At 48.5% G+C, this 16,202-nt stretch overlaps 2 protein-coding genes across 6 annotated transcripts in view; one reads left to right on the plus strand and one right to left on the minus strand.

The window, feature by feature from the left end:
- SCAPER (S-phase cyclin A associated protein in the ER) overlaps positions 1 to 7,618 on the plus strand; it is a 539,256-nt gene extending 531,638 nt beyond the window's left edge. For all 4 annotated transcript variants that reach the window (XM_073212228.1, XM_073212225.1, XM_073212227.1 and 1 more), the window contains 3 exons: positions 2,195 to 2,386; positions 4,773 to 4,824; positions 7,189 to 7,618. In XM_073212228.1, the coding sequence (XP_073068329.1) occupies positions 2,195 to 2,386; positions 4,773 to 4,824; positions 7,189 to 7,292 (348 nt within the window). In that variant the 3' untranslated portion in view covers positions 7,293 to 7,618. The remainder of the gene's footprint in view (positions 1 to 2,194; positions 2,387 to 4,772; positions 4,825 to 7,188) is intronic.
- Positions 1 to 16,202, minus strand: part of ISL2 (ISL LIM homeobox 2) — a 34,778-nt gene that overhangs the window by 16,224 nt on the left and 2,352 nt on the right. The window contains exons 4-6 of one of the 2 annotated variants that reach the window (XR_005059056.2): positions 14,884 to 15,164; positions 14,126 to 14,293; positions 13,159 to 13,769 (exon numbers count right to left, since the gene is read on the minus strand). Coding sequence is in view for 1 of the 2 variants with exons in the window: in XM_017680764.3 (XP_017536253.2) it covers positions 13,653 to 13,769; positions 14,126 to 14,293; positions 14,884 to 15,164 (566 nt within the window). In the remaining variant the exon portion in view is untranslated. Of the gene's footprint in view, positions 1 to 13,078; positions 13,770 to 14,125; positions 14,294 to 14,883; positions 15,165 to 16,202 lie in introns of those variants that run through there. The other variant, XM_017680764.3, reaches the window with a different exon arrangement.

Consider the following 16,202-nt stretch of genomic DNA (forward strand, 5'->3'; position numbering starts at 1 on the left):
GGCCGCAGTCCGTCGGGAGCTTCTCAGGCAAGTCTCTCCAAGGCCCTGGGCATCAGGGTAAGGCTGTTGGCATTGCAGTCTTGCTTCCCTGCCCCTCCCAGAAAGGCTCAGCCTCATTTAGCCGACTGTTCAGCTGAGCTCGGGACCTCAGCCTGCCCGCCCTCTGTGCCAGAAGCCCGTGCGAGTTACCCAGGAGCGGGCTCATGCCCTGAACCGCAGTGCTGCTGGGCGGCCTCATCCTGCCCCTCCTGATTGCGCCTCCCACAACGTCTGAAATGTGGAACGAAGGGCGGTGCTGACTAGATGTCTCACTCTAACTCACAGTCTAGCCGGGGCTGTGGTTCTCACTACCCCTTAAGGACCCCTTGCCTGTAACTTGGTGGAGTCCTGTCATGGAGCTTACCCAGGGTGACCATAATGCCGACATCCATTCGTGTCTTCTGCAGTACAGGGACTTAAAAATAACAGCTTCTGGCAGGTCATCTCACTGCAGGGCTGGTGACCTCAGTACATTCACTTCTTCAACAGGCAGCTGACAGCCAGCTCCGCTCCTGGGGGCTCCGCCTCACCCCAGTGACCCCAGGGAGGGTCAGGGGCCCAGATGGGGTAAGAGCCACTTCAGCTCTCGTGTTCTGTACTTACGAACCAGAACTTGTGGGCTTTGAGTTAACCTGATGCCTGTGCCAGCCAGACTGGCTAGTTTAATATCTTTTCAATTAGTGAATCTTCCAGTGATAGCATGTTAATAATGAAGTTCCAAAGAAAAAAGTTGTTCTTAATTTTTGTCCTAAGGGGGATAAGAGACTTCTAATAATGGTATCATTATAATTCTAAAGTGGTCATCATTTGGCTGTGCTACAAAATTTGTAGGTAATAATTAAAATAAAGATTTAAGTAAATGCTCTATCAATAAGGTAGATGATAGGGCATGTTTTTCTCAACCAATGTCAGAAATGTCAGCGCACAGCCATATACTGAATTGTCACGCTGTGTGTCTTTAAAATTCCTGCTGGATTTGAAGGTATTAACAAGTCCCTATCAACATTCTCCAAAAGTTTTTGATGTCATTTGAGCCATTGAACTAAAATATGTGAACTATTACTTTGTTGATTTTGTTCTTAAACCAAACTGCATTATCATCTGAGAGTGTGTTCTTAAAGTATTGTTAAAAGTACTTTGAAAACTTGTAAATCCCCGTAATTTATGTTTCTCCTGCCTCGGCTGTTTCATTCTGTCCTTCTGGTTTTAATTTGAATGCAGCCCTGTCTGGGTGTGTACCTGTAAAATTGTGTTTCTCCAAGTACAATTTACAGTCCTGACCTTAGACTTTTACAGTGTTCCTAACCTTCTGTGAGCTTCCTCCTGTACCAAGAAGTGGCCTTCGAGTCACCCAGCTCTTTCATAGTAGAGCTGTTTAATCAAGGTTACTTGAAACAGATCTGATTTTGACATTTCTTAGTTTATCATGTATGCCTAGTGAGTAAATTAGGGGGGCTTCCCTGCAAACCCATTAATTGCACTGCCCCATTTCTTAAGACGTACACATTTGTAAACCTAGACTGCTTCAAGACAACAGTCTCACTTATCTAAACAATCCTCCTTTTAGACTCAGTGGCACTGATGGAAACACAGATAAGGAGTTTGGGTCAGAGGAAGGCGCTTGTGGAGCCTGTGCTTGCTGGTTCCCATTCCCATTCCCCGTTCAACCCCTTTTCGTTCCAAGGGCATGTCTGCATATGAGACACATCCACTACATTCAGTGTACAGCGTTCTGTGAGCTGGGTCGGGGGAGGCTGCCGTGGGCTGGGCCATAGGAGAAGCATCTTTTTTCTGAGTGAGCTCTTTACCGGTTTCATGGAATATGGGTCCTCTGCTCGAAGGGGGAGTCGTGGGGACGGGCACTTTGTTCAAGCCGTGTGCATCCTCCCTCCACGGCAGCTGTACTCTGCCTGCATCATGGATTATAACAATTTTCAAATGGCTGCAGAACTTGGAGTCTTTTCCTTAAGTTAAGAAATGAGATGTTTTTTCTGCATTCAGATACCACTTAAGTGAAGCTTTGCTAAGGCATTAGAAGTCTTTTTTTCTTTCCTTATATTCTTTCCGTGTGTCTTCTGCTGTTCTTACTGACCCTGTTGGCAGTGGGGAGGCCAGGGCTTGCTGGCGGCTGACCTGGGGTCCCTTCTCTGTTCAGGTGATCGTACAGTCCGGCCGCCACCCCACAGTGCTGCAGAAGCTGTGCCAGCTGCCCTTCCAGTATTTCAGCGACCCGCAGCTGATCAAAGTGCTGTTCCCTTCACTGATCGCTGCTTGTTTCAACAGCCGCCAGAACAAGACCATTCTGGAGCACGAGATGAGCTGTGTTTTACTGGCCACGTTCATTCAGGTGCTCTCTGTGTCATGCCTACCCTCCTGGCCTTATGTATGTAAGCTAGTGTGATTGAAAAGTCAAAGTGAACCAGCTGTTTATTCCTGCTATCTGTGCACCTTTTAAATTTCTCATATATTTCTGCATGAAAATTAATTTCTAAAATATCAGGATAGTATTAATATCTAAAATACCAGTGTTGTGTAATTTCTACTTAGAGAATTTCAAGAAAAGGAGGTTTTTCCAGTTAATGAAATGATAAGTCCGCACTAAGGAAATGTTTTTAAAATACTGTCAGACTTCTTTAAGGCTTTAATTGTTAAATTCATCCTGCATTTAGTCTAGCTATAGGGAATAGGTAGTGACTGATGAAGAAAGGTCAATTAAAACTTCAGTTAAGTTGTAAATTTTTTAATAAATATGATTCATATATGTACACACACATCTGCATGTATGTGTCTAAAAAAATCTGTTAAGATTGCTTTTACTTTTCATCTAAAACTTTTAAGTGCGGCCTTATATTCTTTTGATCCAGTTAAATTCTGTACAACTTGAATCAGAATTAGTGCTATAGCAAGCAAAGCAGTATTTTCACATCTAAATTAACTCAGTCAACTGACAATAGAAAAGTTGACTATTCTTTAACATTTACTAATAACTAATCTTGTGATTTTTTTCCTGTCATTGTCGATAATTATTTGCTGAAAATATTGCATTTTCTTTCAAATGTTCCACCATAAAGCCAGTGTGTTTTTTGTTCCATGACGCACATGTAATTATTTAATAGAGAATGTTTTCCATTCATAATAATGAAACAGAAAGCAAAGCTTTGTATTAGTGCCGGTCCTTATTCTGGCCAATGTTACAGATGCCATCGCTGAGCGGGTGCGATGACGCCCAGCCAGCCGGGTGACTGAAGAGGCCCCTGAGCCTTCCTCGCTTCGGACAGCGATTAGTGGTTTACGCTTCTTTAAACTATCTTCTATTAGATGGTCATTTAATAAACACAACTAGATCAATTATGTTTAGAAATGTTTTGTTTTCAGCTTAATTGTCCTGTTTGAGTGTGGGTTCCATTTCCTGAAAAAATTTCAGAGATGCTCAGATCTACAGATAGGGTATGGATTTCAAAAAATGTCTTACGGTAAAATTAAAACCTTACATAACCATATATCAACATTTAGGATTATTCATATATTCCTAGATCCTTAGGATTAAATAGGAAATAATGCATCGTAGAAAATTTTTTAACTTATCTTAAAATTCATTATTTCATTCAACCGCTAATTTTGGAGTGTCTGTAGTATATGCTGGGCACTGCTATGGGCTCTAGGAATACAGCAATGAATAGAACAAATAAAAATTCCTTCCTGTATGGGTATTTCATTAAAGTGGGGAAGTCAAAAAAATAAGTGAAACAAGTAGCATGTCAGACGGTGTTCAGTGCTGTAGGGGAAAGTAAGGCAAGAAAAGGGGGCAGGGACCCCCAGGGAGCAGGGAGCGGTTTTTATGGCGTGATCAGAAATTTTCAGCCAAGACACTGACAGTTGAGCAAAGACAATTTACGTCTGTACTAACTTAATCCCTCACATTTTCAACTGCTTGGAAAACAGTTTATAAAACTGCAAATGCTATCAGAATCTAAAGTAAAAGATTATATGTATTACTTGTTTTCATCTGCTATGGATCTCAACGTGCTTCTAACTCCTCTAATACATTTAACACACATATAAATGTAACTTAAGGTAAATATTGCACACTTAACACATTTTAACAAATTAACATGAATTTTGTTAATGCTACAGAAATTTTTTATACTGCTTACTTGGCATAACATGTTAGATTCGTGGAGTTAAATCAAGTTTTTTTTCTATAAATAATTGTGCTTGAGGGAATGGATATACATTATATTTTAGTTTATAAAATGGTTCTTCAAGGTCCCTTTGTGTTTTATTATTAATAGTCACTAGAAAATGATACTAAAAATAGAAGCTGGTAGTTTGTCAAGGTCTGAAAATTTACAAAGTATATACATTTTTCACTTTGCATCTAAAAGTGAAATCATTAGACTTTAAAATTTAGCTGTAGAATAGATAACATTCTAAAAAATGTTTAAAATGTACCAGTATTTTAAGACAGTAAATTTGGCTAAAATGTTTTAGTTTGTTAGATATAAAATAACGTTATAGTTTCCGTAGTAGCCAGCAATATTGAACAAAACTTGAGTCATCACTGTTTGAGAACCTGAACTATATAACATCAGTTTCTTCAGCTTTTATATTTGGGCTCCAAAGTATTCATGCAAAAATACCTTTTCAGAATTCAGAAGCATTTTTAAAGCTGCCCACAGCAAAATTCTCTGTTCATAACATTGGTATTAAAACACTTTTCTTGTCTCACACAGGATTTTGCACAGACTTCAAGTCAGGCAGATAACCAGTCTTATCAGCTGAAAGGTATGTCTCTATTGAAATTAAATGCCATGTGTTTGTTGGCTGAATGGGCATATTTCTCACCCTACCCTCTGGAACTATTAGAGCAATCAGTTTATTACATCATCTAAAATATTTCAGATTGAGATTTCAAGTATATTTCACTGAGTAAAGAAACTGATTTTTTCACCAAGCATGAGTGCATCAGAATATACAGAGAAATCTGTGCAAGTAAAAAGTACAAAACCTCTTTATGTAATTATTCTCGCCTCATGCAAGATATAATAAATGGTGAATAATTACTAAAGAGCCACTTTGTCAGGAGACATTCAGATAGACATTCAGTATAGGCCTGTGCTACTCACATAAATGCTGAAATCACACAGGTTTGATTCCCTATCCATGTTGAGAATAAAATTACCAGTGATAGTAGCCCATATTTCATCCCTAAATTCAAGTACCTGAATTTTTTTATTGAAAATAAAAAGTATAAAATTGTTTTACATGTAGAAAAAGTCATCAGATTAGCAGAGTTCAGGGGCCAAAAGATGTATAAGCTTTTTGTCTTCTTCCTATAGTGTTTCTGCTGAGGTGTTCCTGTGATGAGAGGCTGCAGGTGTAGAATTTTAAAGTGCTTCTCTTTTTTTCTTACTTTTTAAAATATTCTGCTACCCACACTGTAATTGAGAAGTACAGGTTGCTCTTTGTCTGATGTCATGACAGCATCTCTGATTAATGAGACCCTAATCCAGATTTTCCCCAATTCCTCCATTAGTTTGATAGTTTTTAAAGTGGCCAGAGGCCCACTCCCAGCAAAATCCTCTGGGGGCACCCACCAGGCAGCCCTGACTTGGGAAGAGAGGTGACCTCTGTCACTCTCACTCTCTCTCTCTCTCTCTCTCTCTCTCTCTCTCTCTCTCTCTCTCTCTCTCTCTCTCTCTCTCTCTCTCTCTCTCACACACACACACACACACACACACACACACACACACACACACACACACACACACACACAGTCTATAGTGGGCAGGTATTAAAAAGTATATAGAAAAGAATATAACTAAATCTGTAACAATATCATGAAAAATGTCATTTATTGGCTCAGGCCACTCAGAGAAGTAAACAGAAAGCTATGCCCCTTTTTTAGAAATTCAAATCAACATCATATTCAGCACCATTTGTCTAAGCCAGAATTAGTGTGCAAGTTCAGTTCTGCCCTAACTCAGTTATAGCCTCTTTTTTTAAAAGCTATTGAAAGCTACTTGGGAGAAATCAGCATAATTTGTTGCTATTTCTTACAGAACAATGTTTAAAATTTTGAATATATGAAAATTTCTAGAAAAAAATTTTCTAATGTGTTTTTTATTTTTGTGGCAATTTTTTTGCCAGTAAGAAATGTAGACATTTTTTCTTCCTTTTCTAACAGTAGGGATGAGTCAGCATTTGCTCATATTTGGCAAGCCGATTCCCAGGGGTGCCTCTCTGTCTGCTCAGGCCTGTGAGAGCTTCAAACTTTTTTTTTTCAAGGGACCATCTTCTTAGACTTTCATGCTTTATAGGTGGCTTACTCTGCAAAACAGCGAATGGGGAACTGTTCTCCGCCCTGCTCAGAAAGAGTGATCACTGTATCGGTGATTGGTCATAATACGTTTACTTGATTTAAACAAATGATAAGGCCTCACTAAGTGGCCGGTTTGCACCTTGGACATCTGTTCCCCTTTTGCCCTGATTAATTCCCCCCAAAATGTTTCAAGACGTTTTAAGTTCATTGCCCAGGTGAACCGCTTGGTTCTGAGTGTAAAGCAGCTTCTGGCAGCACCACATTCTTACTGCCAAGGGAGGGTCTGATTTTCAAATAGCTCCTGCGCAGCGACTGCCCAGCTCTGGCGCTTTGCTTTGCCTGCACCAATGACCAGCTCCTAATCGTTCCTTCTTCTTTATAAGGTGACTGCATGCCAGGTTTGAGCACTTTTGAAGTTATGTTTTAACTGAAATATTTTGAATAGACTGTTTTAGAAAACAGATGGCAAGTTTACATACAGATTTACCCTTTCAAGGCTGATTTAGTATGTAATATAGAACTGTCATTTTTTTTACTATAGTCATTTTCCCCTATTTTCTTACTCTGAAGTCCAAAAACAATTTTTATAATGCTTTATTACATAGGTGTCAATGTCTGAATGTTAGAAGCACAAAATAGAATGTAATTAAAATATATGTTATATATTTTATACTATAAGTAGATCAGTTGCCTTATTTACATAAACTTGTATCATGGTTTATATGAAATGTCTCCATTTTGAACTCAGATATCAAAGTAATTTTAATTTCTTAAACTTAAAAAAATGTAAATTTCTTTAGTTTAACTCTTTTCTTTTTTTCTCTCAGGAAAATGCCTTGGTTTCCAAGACTATCTGGAGCTGGCTAACAGATTTCCTCAGCAAGCCTGGGAAGAAGCTCGGCTGTTTTTTTTGAAAAAAGAGAAAAAATAAATGTTTTGATTGGTTCTGTATTTGAGTACCCTCGTTAATATTTGTAATTGTTCAAAGAATGTGACTGTTCCTTAAGAAACTCATTTGTACATGTTTATACTCTCCCCTGCACTGTAGATACAGTATGTATGTTGCACTATTTATAATGGCAGTAGATACTTTACTGTTCTAATTCTACGAGTTGAGTTTATTGCATTTATGCACAATATTTTGGCGTTTGGTAACGTCCATCCTATAATAATATATACTCTGCATTTGTAATATGAGTGAAATTAGACAAAATCAGCAAATCTGTTTTGTACCTTAATAAAATAACTTATCCTGTTTGCAATGGTGACTTTTCTTATAAGGCAATACAAATTTGAAAAAATTAAGTCCAACCCTCAAGTACCTTAATTAAAAATTTCCTAAGTTTCTTGCCCTAAATTTTCCTAAATTAGGTTTGGAGTAAGTATGTTTATAACACTTTTACATTGTAATTAATTTACATCTAATAATATGTTTTCGGGGCTATTTGAAATTAATTTAGGGCATCGTATTTGTTGGTCAATCCAAACTTTACTAGCAAACAATACTGAAAGTCTCTGGTAGCATTGCTGAACTGAAATTCTCCAGAATGAAAATTAGTGATCCAGAAAGAATTCTAGTGAACCACCCAAAAGTATTTTGTCATCTAATTGTGAAATGAAGCGACACTGAAGCAGAAGTAAAGCAGCTCAGGCTCTGAATAAAGTGAAATTACTGTTGCCTGCTCACAGCTGAACGTGAGAAGTGTCTGGCTGACCTTCCGCATCTTGTTATCGTTTCTACACCTTAAGCCGATGGTCAGTGTTAAGCCGATCACTGAGTGACATCGGCAATAATTTCTGTCAGATAAGGTTCAGAACATCACCAAGAAAAAAGATCTGGTCGGAAAAAATTGGTCTGAATATGTATCAGATTCAAAACCATTTTGGGGGATGGGACTGGAGAATAAAAGTTTCATGGGCTTTTTAAAAGTAAATTTTCCTACCTAATATTCAGAACACTTATTTATGGAGCCTCACAAAGCTTCCGAATCATGTATGTGCTGTTTTTACCGCTTTACAAATCTAGAGAAAAGCAAGACATCCAATGTTTAAAAAAAAAAAAAAAAAAGCGGTCGCGTTCCTGTGCGCCCTGCGGCCGCGGGACCCCGGCCCCCTCCGCGCGCTCGGGCTGCGCGGCCGGTGCTGCTGGGGCCGCGGCCGCAGGGACCTCGCCCGACCCCCAAAGCCCGTGGGACCGACGCTCGGGGCGCCCCTCCCGCCACGGCGGGGCCCGCACCCAGCGCGGCGCGCAGACACCCCGGGGCCGAGGCGGGGGGAGGGCGGGTGTGCGCGGGGCGCCCGCGCGTCCTGGGGTGCGGACGCCGAATTCTCGCAGCTGAAAGAAATAATCAAATATTTATAATATTTCCTGCAAGACCTTTCACAGTAGAATATATTCGTCTCTGGTAGGAAATTTGCCAGAAAGCCATAAATAATCGAGACAGCTGTGATTAACCTCCCAGAAGCCATAGCGGAATTCGCAATTAAACATTCGGTCGATGGTCTCGTTTGCCCCTCGTCTGGAGGGAGGGGCTTTGACCGAGACGAACCCCGGCCGCCCACGGCCAGGCGGCCCGCGACCCCACGGCCTCCGCGCGCCCCGGGTTCCCTCCTCTGCTGCGCGCTCCGCGGGGCCCGGGTGAGCGAGGTTCCGGCTCGCCTGCGTTTTACGACTTCCAAGGCCTCGCGGGATGGGGGAGCGCGGCGCGCAGGTGAGGGCGGCACGCCTGGGTCCCATTCGCGGGACGGGTGCCCCCCACTGGCTCCTCCCCGCGGCTTGGTGGCCGCGGGTGGACCGCTGCGGGCCGCGGCCGCAGCCTCTGCTGGTCCAGCCCGTGAAGCCGACGACGCGACAGGACACAGCCGGGGCCAAAGCAGCACGTTCGCCCGGGCTTCCGAGCCTGGGATGCCGAGCAAGTAGTAGAGGGTCTCCCGAGGCCCGGGAGCGGCGACGCTGGAACCCCCGACGCCGGGGCCCGACCGAGTCTCCCGCTGCAGGAGGGCGCGCGCCCTCCCGAGGGCCCTGCGGCGCTCGGCCCCCGGGGCGCCCAGCGGGATGCCGCACCCGCCGCTTCCCGCCCAGTTCCGGAGCCTCGCCCTCCCTCCTGGCGGCCGGGGACGCTGTGACCTCGAACCCTAGACTCGCCCCTGCGGGGCCCGACCCGAACCTCACCCTGCCGACTCAGCGCAGCTGGGAAGAACCACCGGGCTCGTTCCTTCCGGAGCTCCTCGCCAGCCTTCTAAATGCTTGGGCCCCAGTGATCTGGGGTGCTAATGCCCCGCACCGCCTATTCTCCCCGTCTCCTCTCCCTGCCCCCACGGCCCCGGCGCGGATCCACCTTCCTCTCCATTCAAACCACCCCCTGAAGCTCTCAGCCTCCCTAAAGTCGTGCCCCTCCACTGCCTCCCTGACACACTCCCCTGCCAGCTGCTGACCTGGACCAAGAGGGGCCCTGATCCCACGGCGGGACTCACCTGGCACTTCCGCCTTTCTGGTAAGATCGCTTATACATTGAGGCACTCCTCACCCAAACGCACATCTGGATCCCAATGGAGTATTTCCTTGTGCCCTTTTTCTCTCCCATTACTACTCGGATTCCATTTATCTGCATCTTCCATGCACAGGATCTATCAACAAGGTGCTGGTCTGTCATTGGTCGCACAATCCTCATTACTGCACTGAATCCTAGTATCTTGACGAAAGTTTACCTTTACATCAATCAGACCCATATTTAAAAGCCTCTAATCTTCCCTTCATCAGCTTAATAAACTCTGAATTTCCTGCTCTTTTCACAACTCCACTGGGAACTTCTCTGCAAATAGTTTATATTCATTCATTGTTTCCTCTCTCCAGCGCGCTGTTATGCAGCTAATTCTCAGGCTCTCTTTGGTGAACCCATCCTTATAGGGGAAAACGCAGCTAACTAAATATGTGACAATTTATGCCCCCGCCGAGCGGCAGTGGCATAATCTCACATTTTCTAGAGAACAGTCTTAGATATTGTCTCATTTAAACCCAGTATTTGCTGCTCTGACGAAACTGAGCTTTAAGCTATTCCATGGTCAAAACTGAGGCTGATTTCTGTTCCACAACCCATTAAATATTAAAGTTCATTGAGAATACTGCCACAAAGACTGAATTTTCCAGAATTATGCAGCATTTCAAACTGTATTAAATTTTGTGTTAAAATAGCCATAAAACTTTCCCATCTCTGGGAATTCCTTTCCTGCCTCAATTACACAGACCTGTCCAATTTTTTAGATAAATCTTCTTTAAAAATATTACCCTAAAGTGCATCTAGTTAAATGACTACTGTTTTCCACCCATGGCCTCTTTTATTGAATTTTTTACTACACAGTTGGGTATCTCACTTTAAAAATTCAGTAAGCATAAAATAAAACACTTGTAATTGTTATGGTAATTACTTTACAAAGAAATCCCTATGGTACTACAGATGTTTAAAAGATGACCTGAGAACTAGTAAAACTGATATTTATTAATGTAACTAATCAATCACAGATTTGACATCTCACTGAGGACCTTTATAATAAGGCTTCAAAGTCAACTCCATACCCTGAAAACCCACGTGGAAAACGATGCGTCCTGTTGGGTGGCTTTCCACAAACTGCAGGGCTCGTGATGTTTTACACAGTAGATGCAGGCATCCTAATACACAGTAACCACTTTTATCTGGGTAATCCCCAATATTCAAAATCAGATGCACTCATATAAATATCAAATAGGAATTAGGTTTTTGATCTATGGATGATAAGGAGATAACTGTCATTAGGCAAATGTTTCCATTCAGAGCTTTAAAATAACGCAGTCAAAATCAAAAATTCTGAGCTAATTAACAACCATTAACGAAATTCTTTAATCAAGAACCTGTTACTTTCTTTTTTAAAAAATAACAAAACCCAGTATTCTGGAAAAGTCTAAAGTTTTCACAGGTAAGATTTGTGGGAAGCTGAACCTCCTGTACAATGGCCAGCTACAAGGTAAAGGGACTTGCGTTTCTGTCTGGAAGGGAACGGTCTAAGTTAGGGGAATGAAGCCTCGGAGAACTTGACCCTGATTATTAAAACCATTTCTGGGCACTTGAGAGGTGAAGCTGGTCTTCATTAACCCTGCATATCTCTTCCCTTATCTCTAAATTTACAGCACCGATTCCTAAATCCAGAAGGAGGAGAATGTTATTTTTAATTTTTGTGCTAGCATCACCTTGACTTTCAGGAAATAAAATATAAATGTGGCTCAACTGTCCCACCTCCTCCCATTTTCTTTCAAAAATTGCAAACTCATCTTCCAGCCTCCCGTCTCTAATGCGGGTGGAGGGTGATGGAATCCCATCAGTTCTGCTGAAAAACCTACGGTGGCCTCTGGCCATCCAAGAAGCCATGGCTTTCTAACAGAAGGTGCCTGCTCTATCCAGGGCCCACAGCTGCCCCTAAGACACATTTTTCCTCCCCAACTCTACCTGATCTAAGATAACAAATATCCCCTACTCAGAGTAGTGCCCTCTTTCAAATCGAATTCTGGACAAAAACGTATATACTTGTGGGTCATTTAACTCAAAGGACAAGGAAACAGAATCCCAATGCCAGAGATTCTTCAAGAGTCGTGGATTGGCTGGTAGGCTGGCAGTTTCCTGAGTCTGCCAAGTGAGGGGCTGGGGAAAGAACTGTCCCAGGCCGCCAAAGGGTTAAATGTTTGCGAAGGGTAAAACCTGAGCTGCCCGTTTTTTGTGCTTGCCCGGGGGCCTGCTGGAGATTCAGTATCTCTCGGTTATTTCCTGCGATCACTAAAGCCAGTTTTCAAGAAAACAAGTCGCAGGGGTTTGAAATGTCACACCAACTGACCTGGGCACGGCATATCCAGGGGCCATTCCCAGCCCCCTCCCACCCAGGCCATCCCCTGCCCCCTGCATTTCGGGTCTGGAAAGAAAATAAACCGAGGACACGCCAGACTGGTTCTGGGTGGACTTATTTTTCCCGGCAGCAGCGATCCTAGCGGGGGCTTGTTGCGGCTCCTTCAGTGTATCGCTTGCAGGTGATGCCAAATGCAGATAAGAAGCCGCCGCACGGCCTTCTCCTCTGTCTAGACGGGGGAATTAATAAATGCAACGAGATTGATCACGTCGCGCGTCCACTCTGGGGACAGGGCCGAGGACGAGCCGTCGGGCTCCCCTTGTTTGCCCAGGGCTCGCTAGGCTGGCCTCGCTGCTCGGGGGCAGGGCGGGCAGAGCGGGCGGGTGCGGCACCGGTGTTGGCGTCCGGGCCGCCGGGCCGACAGGAGCAGCAGCAGCGGGACGGCCGAGCGCGTGCCTTGGACCCAAACGGAACGAACGGTGGCCCAGGCGGTTCCTGGAGCTGAAGCAAGGCCACCACGGAGCCCGGCGCCCCCGGGAGCCCGGCCACGGGAGCTCAGACGGTTTCCCGCCCAAACAAGTCGGCCCTCCTGCCGCGTGGGCGGCGGCGGCGAAGCGCCGGGGCAGCGGGAGCGCGCGCCGGCCGTCGGCAGGGCCTCGGCGCTCACGCGCTCCTCCGGCCCGCGCGGCCCCGCCCCCCGCGCGGCGCCCAATCCGCAGGGGCCGCGCGGGAGCTCGCGGAGCGGGAGGCGCGGGCACGAGGCCCCGCCCTGCCGAGAGCCGTCCCCGGACTCCCCGGGCCCCAGCCTCCCGCTGCGCCAACAGCACACAAGCAACTTCTCGTCGGGTTATTTTTTTCTTTTTTATTAAGATCAAAATATTAGTCCCACTATCAACTGGCTGTTCTCACAATAAATAACAATAACTTACGTTTTGTTCGGCAAAGGTTCACACCCTCTGTCCTCCGTCGACCGATAACTTACAACATTTTCAAGAAAAGTCTCATCTCAATTTTTTTTCGGCAATCATGCGCTTTGGGGGGTGAGTGTCTGTTCCTTCGGGTTGCCCCGCGCTCTCCCCCGCCGGCGCCCTGGCAGAGCGGCCTGGGAGCGCGGGGCCGGGCAGGCGCGGGCGGAGGGGCAGCGGCCCCAGCGAGCGAGGGGGATGGGAGCGCACACCTAACGCTAGTAGATCCCAGATTCTGGTTTTGAAAAAATAACAGTCCTCGGAGCACGGCCCTCCGGTCTGGTGGAGGCAGGTCGCGTCCCGGCGCTTTGGGCTGTGCTGGCCGCTTCTCTCGGTCCTTCCTCGTTAAATAACAATTAAAAAGACGAGAAGAGTTTCCGGCGCTGAATGGCTCGGGCCTGGGTGAGTCTCATGCAGGGAGCATGCGAGGTCCGCGGGCTGGGGGCGGGGGGTCCCCCTCACGTCTCCACGGGACTCGGCACCATGCTGCTGGGGGTGTCCGGGAGCTGCGAGGACAGGGAGGTCGCGTCGCTGCCCGAGGAGTTGCCTAGGGAGCCAGACTCGGAGAAGGACACCTGGGGCGGCGGAGACACCAGCAGGGAGGGAGTGAGGACGCGCCCGCTGGTGCGCCCGGGCCCTGCGCTCCGGGTCGGCGCTGCCCCGGGGAACGAGCTTCCGGCCGCGAGCACGCCCTTCTGCGGAATTCCGCCGCACAGGCAGGGTCCCAGGGCGGGGGCGCGGGCCGGCAAGTCCCTCGACCTCTTGCGAGCGCTTAATCCAGGGAGGCCGGGCTCAGAGTGCACAGGGCAGAGGTGCGGTTGCAGCCATCTTTGCTCAAACCCACCCGCCATCGCCTCGGGCGGTCCCCAGCCCTTCACCCCCTGGGAGTCCCCCTTCCCGCCTTGCCAGGGCCGGTAGGGCAGGACCTCACCAGCTGCTGGAAGGCGGGTTGGTCCAGGTCACTCTGGAGAGCGAACTCGCTGAGCGCTTTCCACGGCGGCTGGTAGGTCTGCACCTCGACTGCGCTGCCCTGCACGGCGCTCTCGTGACGGATGGGGCTGCCCGCCACCAGGGGCGTGCCGGTCAGTCCCTGGAGGCTCTGCGGAACAAGCAGAAGTGGGGCTGGGGGCCGCCCGAGTTAGGGCTCGAGTTTCCCGCCGCCTTTAATGTTGGGGCCCCAAGCACTGGTGCGAGACCGGGGGCCTGAATTGGTTTCCAGGGTGGTGCACACTCCACCGCACCCGCGTGGACCCTCCTTCCCCGGTGAGAATAGCCTGGGCCGCAACCCGCCACCGCAGCCCAGCCTCAGGGCTGGGGGCCAGCAGGGCAAGGGAACAGGAGGCCTGCGTGCCATTCCTCGCCAGGTGTTCGGAGAAAAAGTGTTCAAACCGAGCCTTGCAGAGAGAGGGGCACAGCCCGCCCCGAGGCCTCTGCACATCCAGGCCGCAGTGGGCCCGGTGGCCCGGATGCCCATTCAGGTCGGCCGCTGGGACACGGTGACCCAACCTCAGGGCCAATAATTACGAGCTTTAAACCCAAGGCGAGGTTTGCCGTGAACCCACAAACACGGCACTTGGAGCACCCAGCTCCCCCTGGATCTCCGGTGAGCTCGCCCAGAAAAGGGCAGGCACATGCGGCCGCGCGCACCCCGGCCCCCACCCCCGACCGGCCGCGGCGCGGCGTCCCCACCGCCTTGTCGCTGTGCTGCTGCTGAAGCTGCTTCATGAGAATGGACTTCTTCTTGTCCTTGCATCGCTTGTTCTGGAACCAGACTCGGATGACCCGCGGGCTCAGGCCCGTCATCTCCACCAGCTGCTCCTTCATGAGCGCGTCCGGCCTCGGGTTGGCCGCGTAGCACGTCCGCAGCGTGTGCAGCTGCTTCTCGTTGAGCACGGTCCGCACGCGGGTCGTCTTCTCCGTCTGCTTGTGCACGTGGGGGCGCAGCGAGGGCTGCCGGCCCGGCCCGGGATCTGCGAGGACGCGGGCAAAACGTGAGCGAGGGGCGACACCCTCCCGCCCAGGGCCACGCCCCGCGGCGGACCGATTTCTTTTATTTTTTTATTCCATGTATCTCGCTGTATCGTTCGTCTCCCTTTGCATCTGTTCGCTCTGCCCGGAGGGTGTGCGTTTTCACCCCTTCCCCCAGTTCCCGAAAAGGCTGCCTCGCAGCGGTCTCCCCGGAGCGCAGGGGAGCGGGGGGGCCACGCCGAGCCGCCGCGGGACGCGAGGGGCCGCTCCCGGCCGGGCCTCCGCCACTTACCCGACGCCGGGGCCCCTCGCAAGCGCCCTGCGGGACCGGGGAGGCCATCCGGAGGGAGTCGGGGTTTCGGAGGAAGGGGAAGGAGGCCGCCGCGGGCCCGGGGCACCGGGCTGATTCGATTTTGGGGGGCTTGTCTTCTGCTCCCGAGGCCGGAGAAAGCCCTTTCTGCTCGTCCGGAGGCCGGGCAAGGCCGCAAAGCACCGGCCTGCGGCGCGAGCGGGCCTCCGGCTTCCAGGCTGCCGGTCAAGGCCGCCGGCTCCCCTCCTCCTTCGGGGCTCCCGGTTTCCCGGCCCCAGCCCGCGCGGCCGCTAACGCTATCCCGGGTTGGCCTGGGGTTCTCCCGGTTCCACCGCCCACAGCCGGCAGCAAACAAAGGAGACCCACTTTCCCCCAGATGCCAGACCAGGGCGCACCTGAACCCCGGCTTCGTCCGGCTTCACACCCCCAGCCAGGCCAGGGCGACACACCCGAGGATATATACTGCGCTGTTTCGGTGTATATACCCCTCCAGGCATTTCTAGGTCAGGATAAATATTTACAAAAAAATCCATCCAGCCCATTTCCTCCTTCTGTAGGGGAGGGAGGGGAGGACCAGAGAAGGAAGGTGCACCACACGGCACCCAGCTCAGCACGGCCTGGAGACGGGCGCCTGGGGTTCGTGGCCGCCTCTCGGGAGACCCTAGCCTGGGGCACTGCCCGAAGGCCTCCAACCACACGCCCGTGCCCCGTCTCTGGGAAGCTCCTGATT

The sequence above is a fragment of the Manis javanica genome, chromosome 8 (genome assembly GCF_040802235.1).
Source record: "Manis javanica isolate MJ-LG chromosome 8, MJ_LKY, whole genome shotgun sequence".
NCBI lineage: Eukaryota > Metazoa > Chordata > Mammalia > Pholidota > Manidae > Manis > Manis javanica.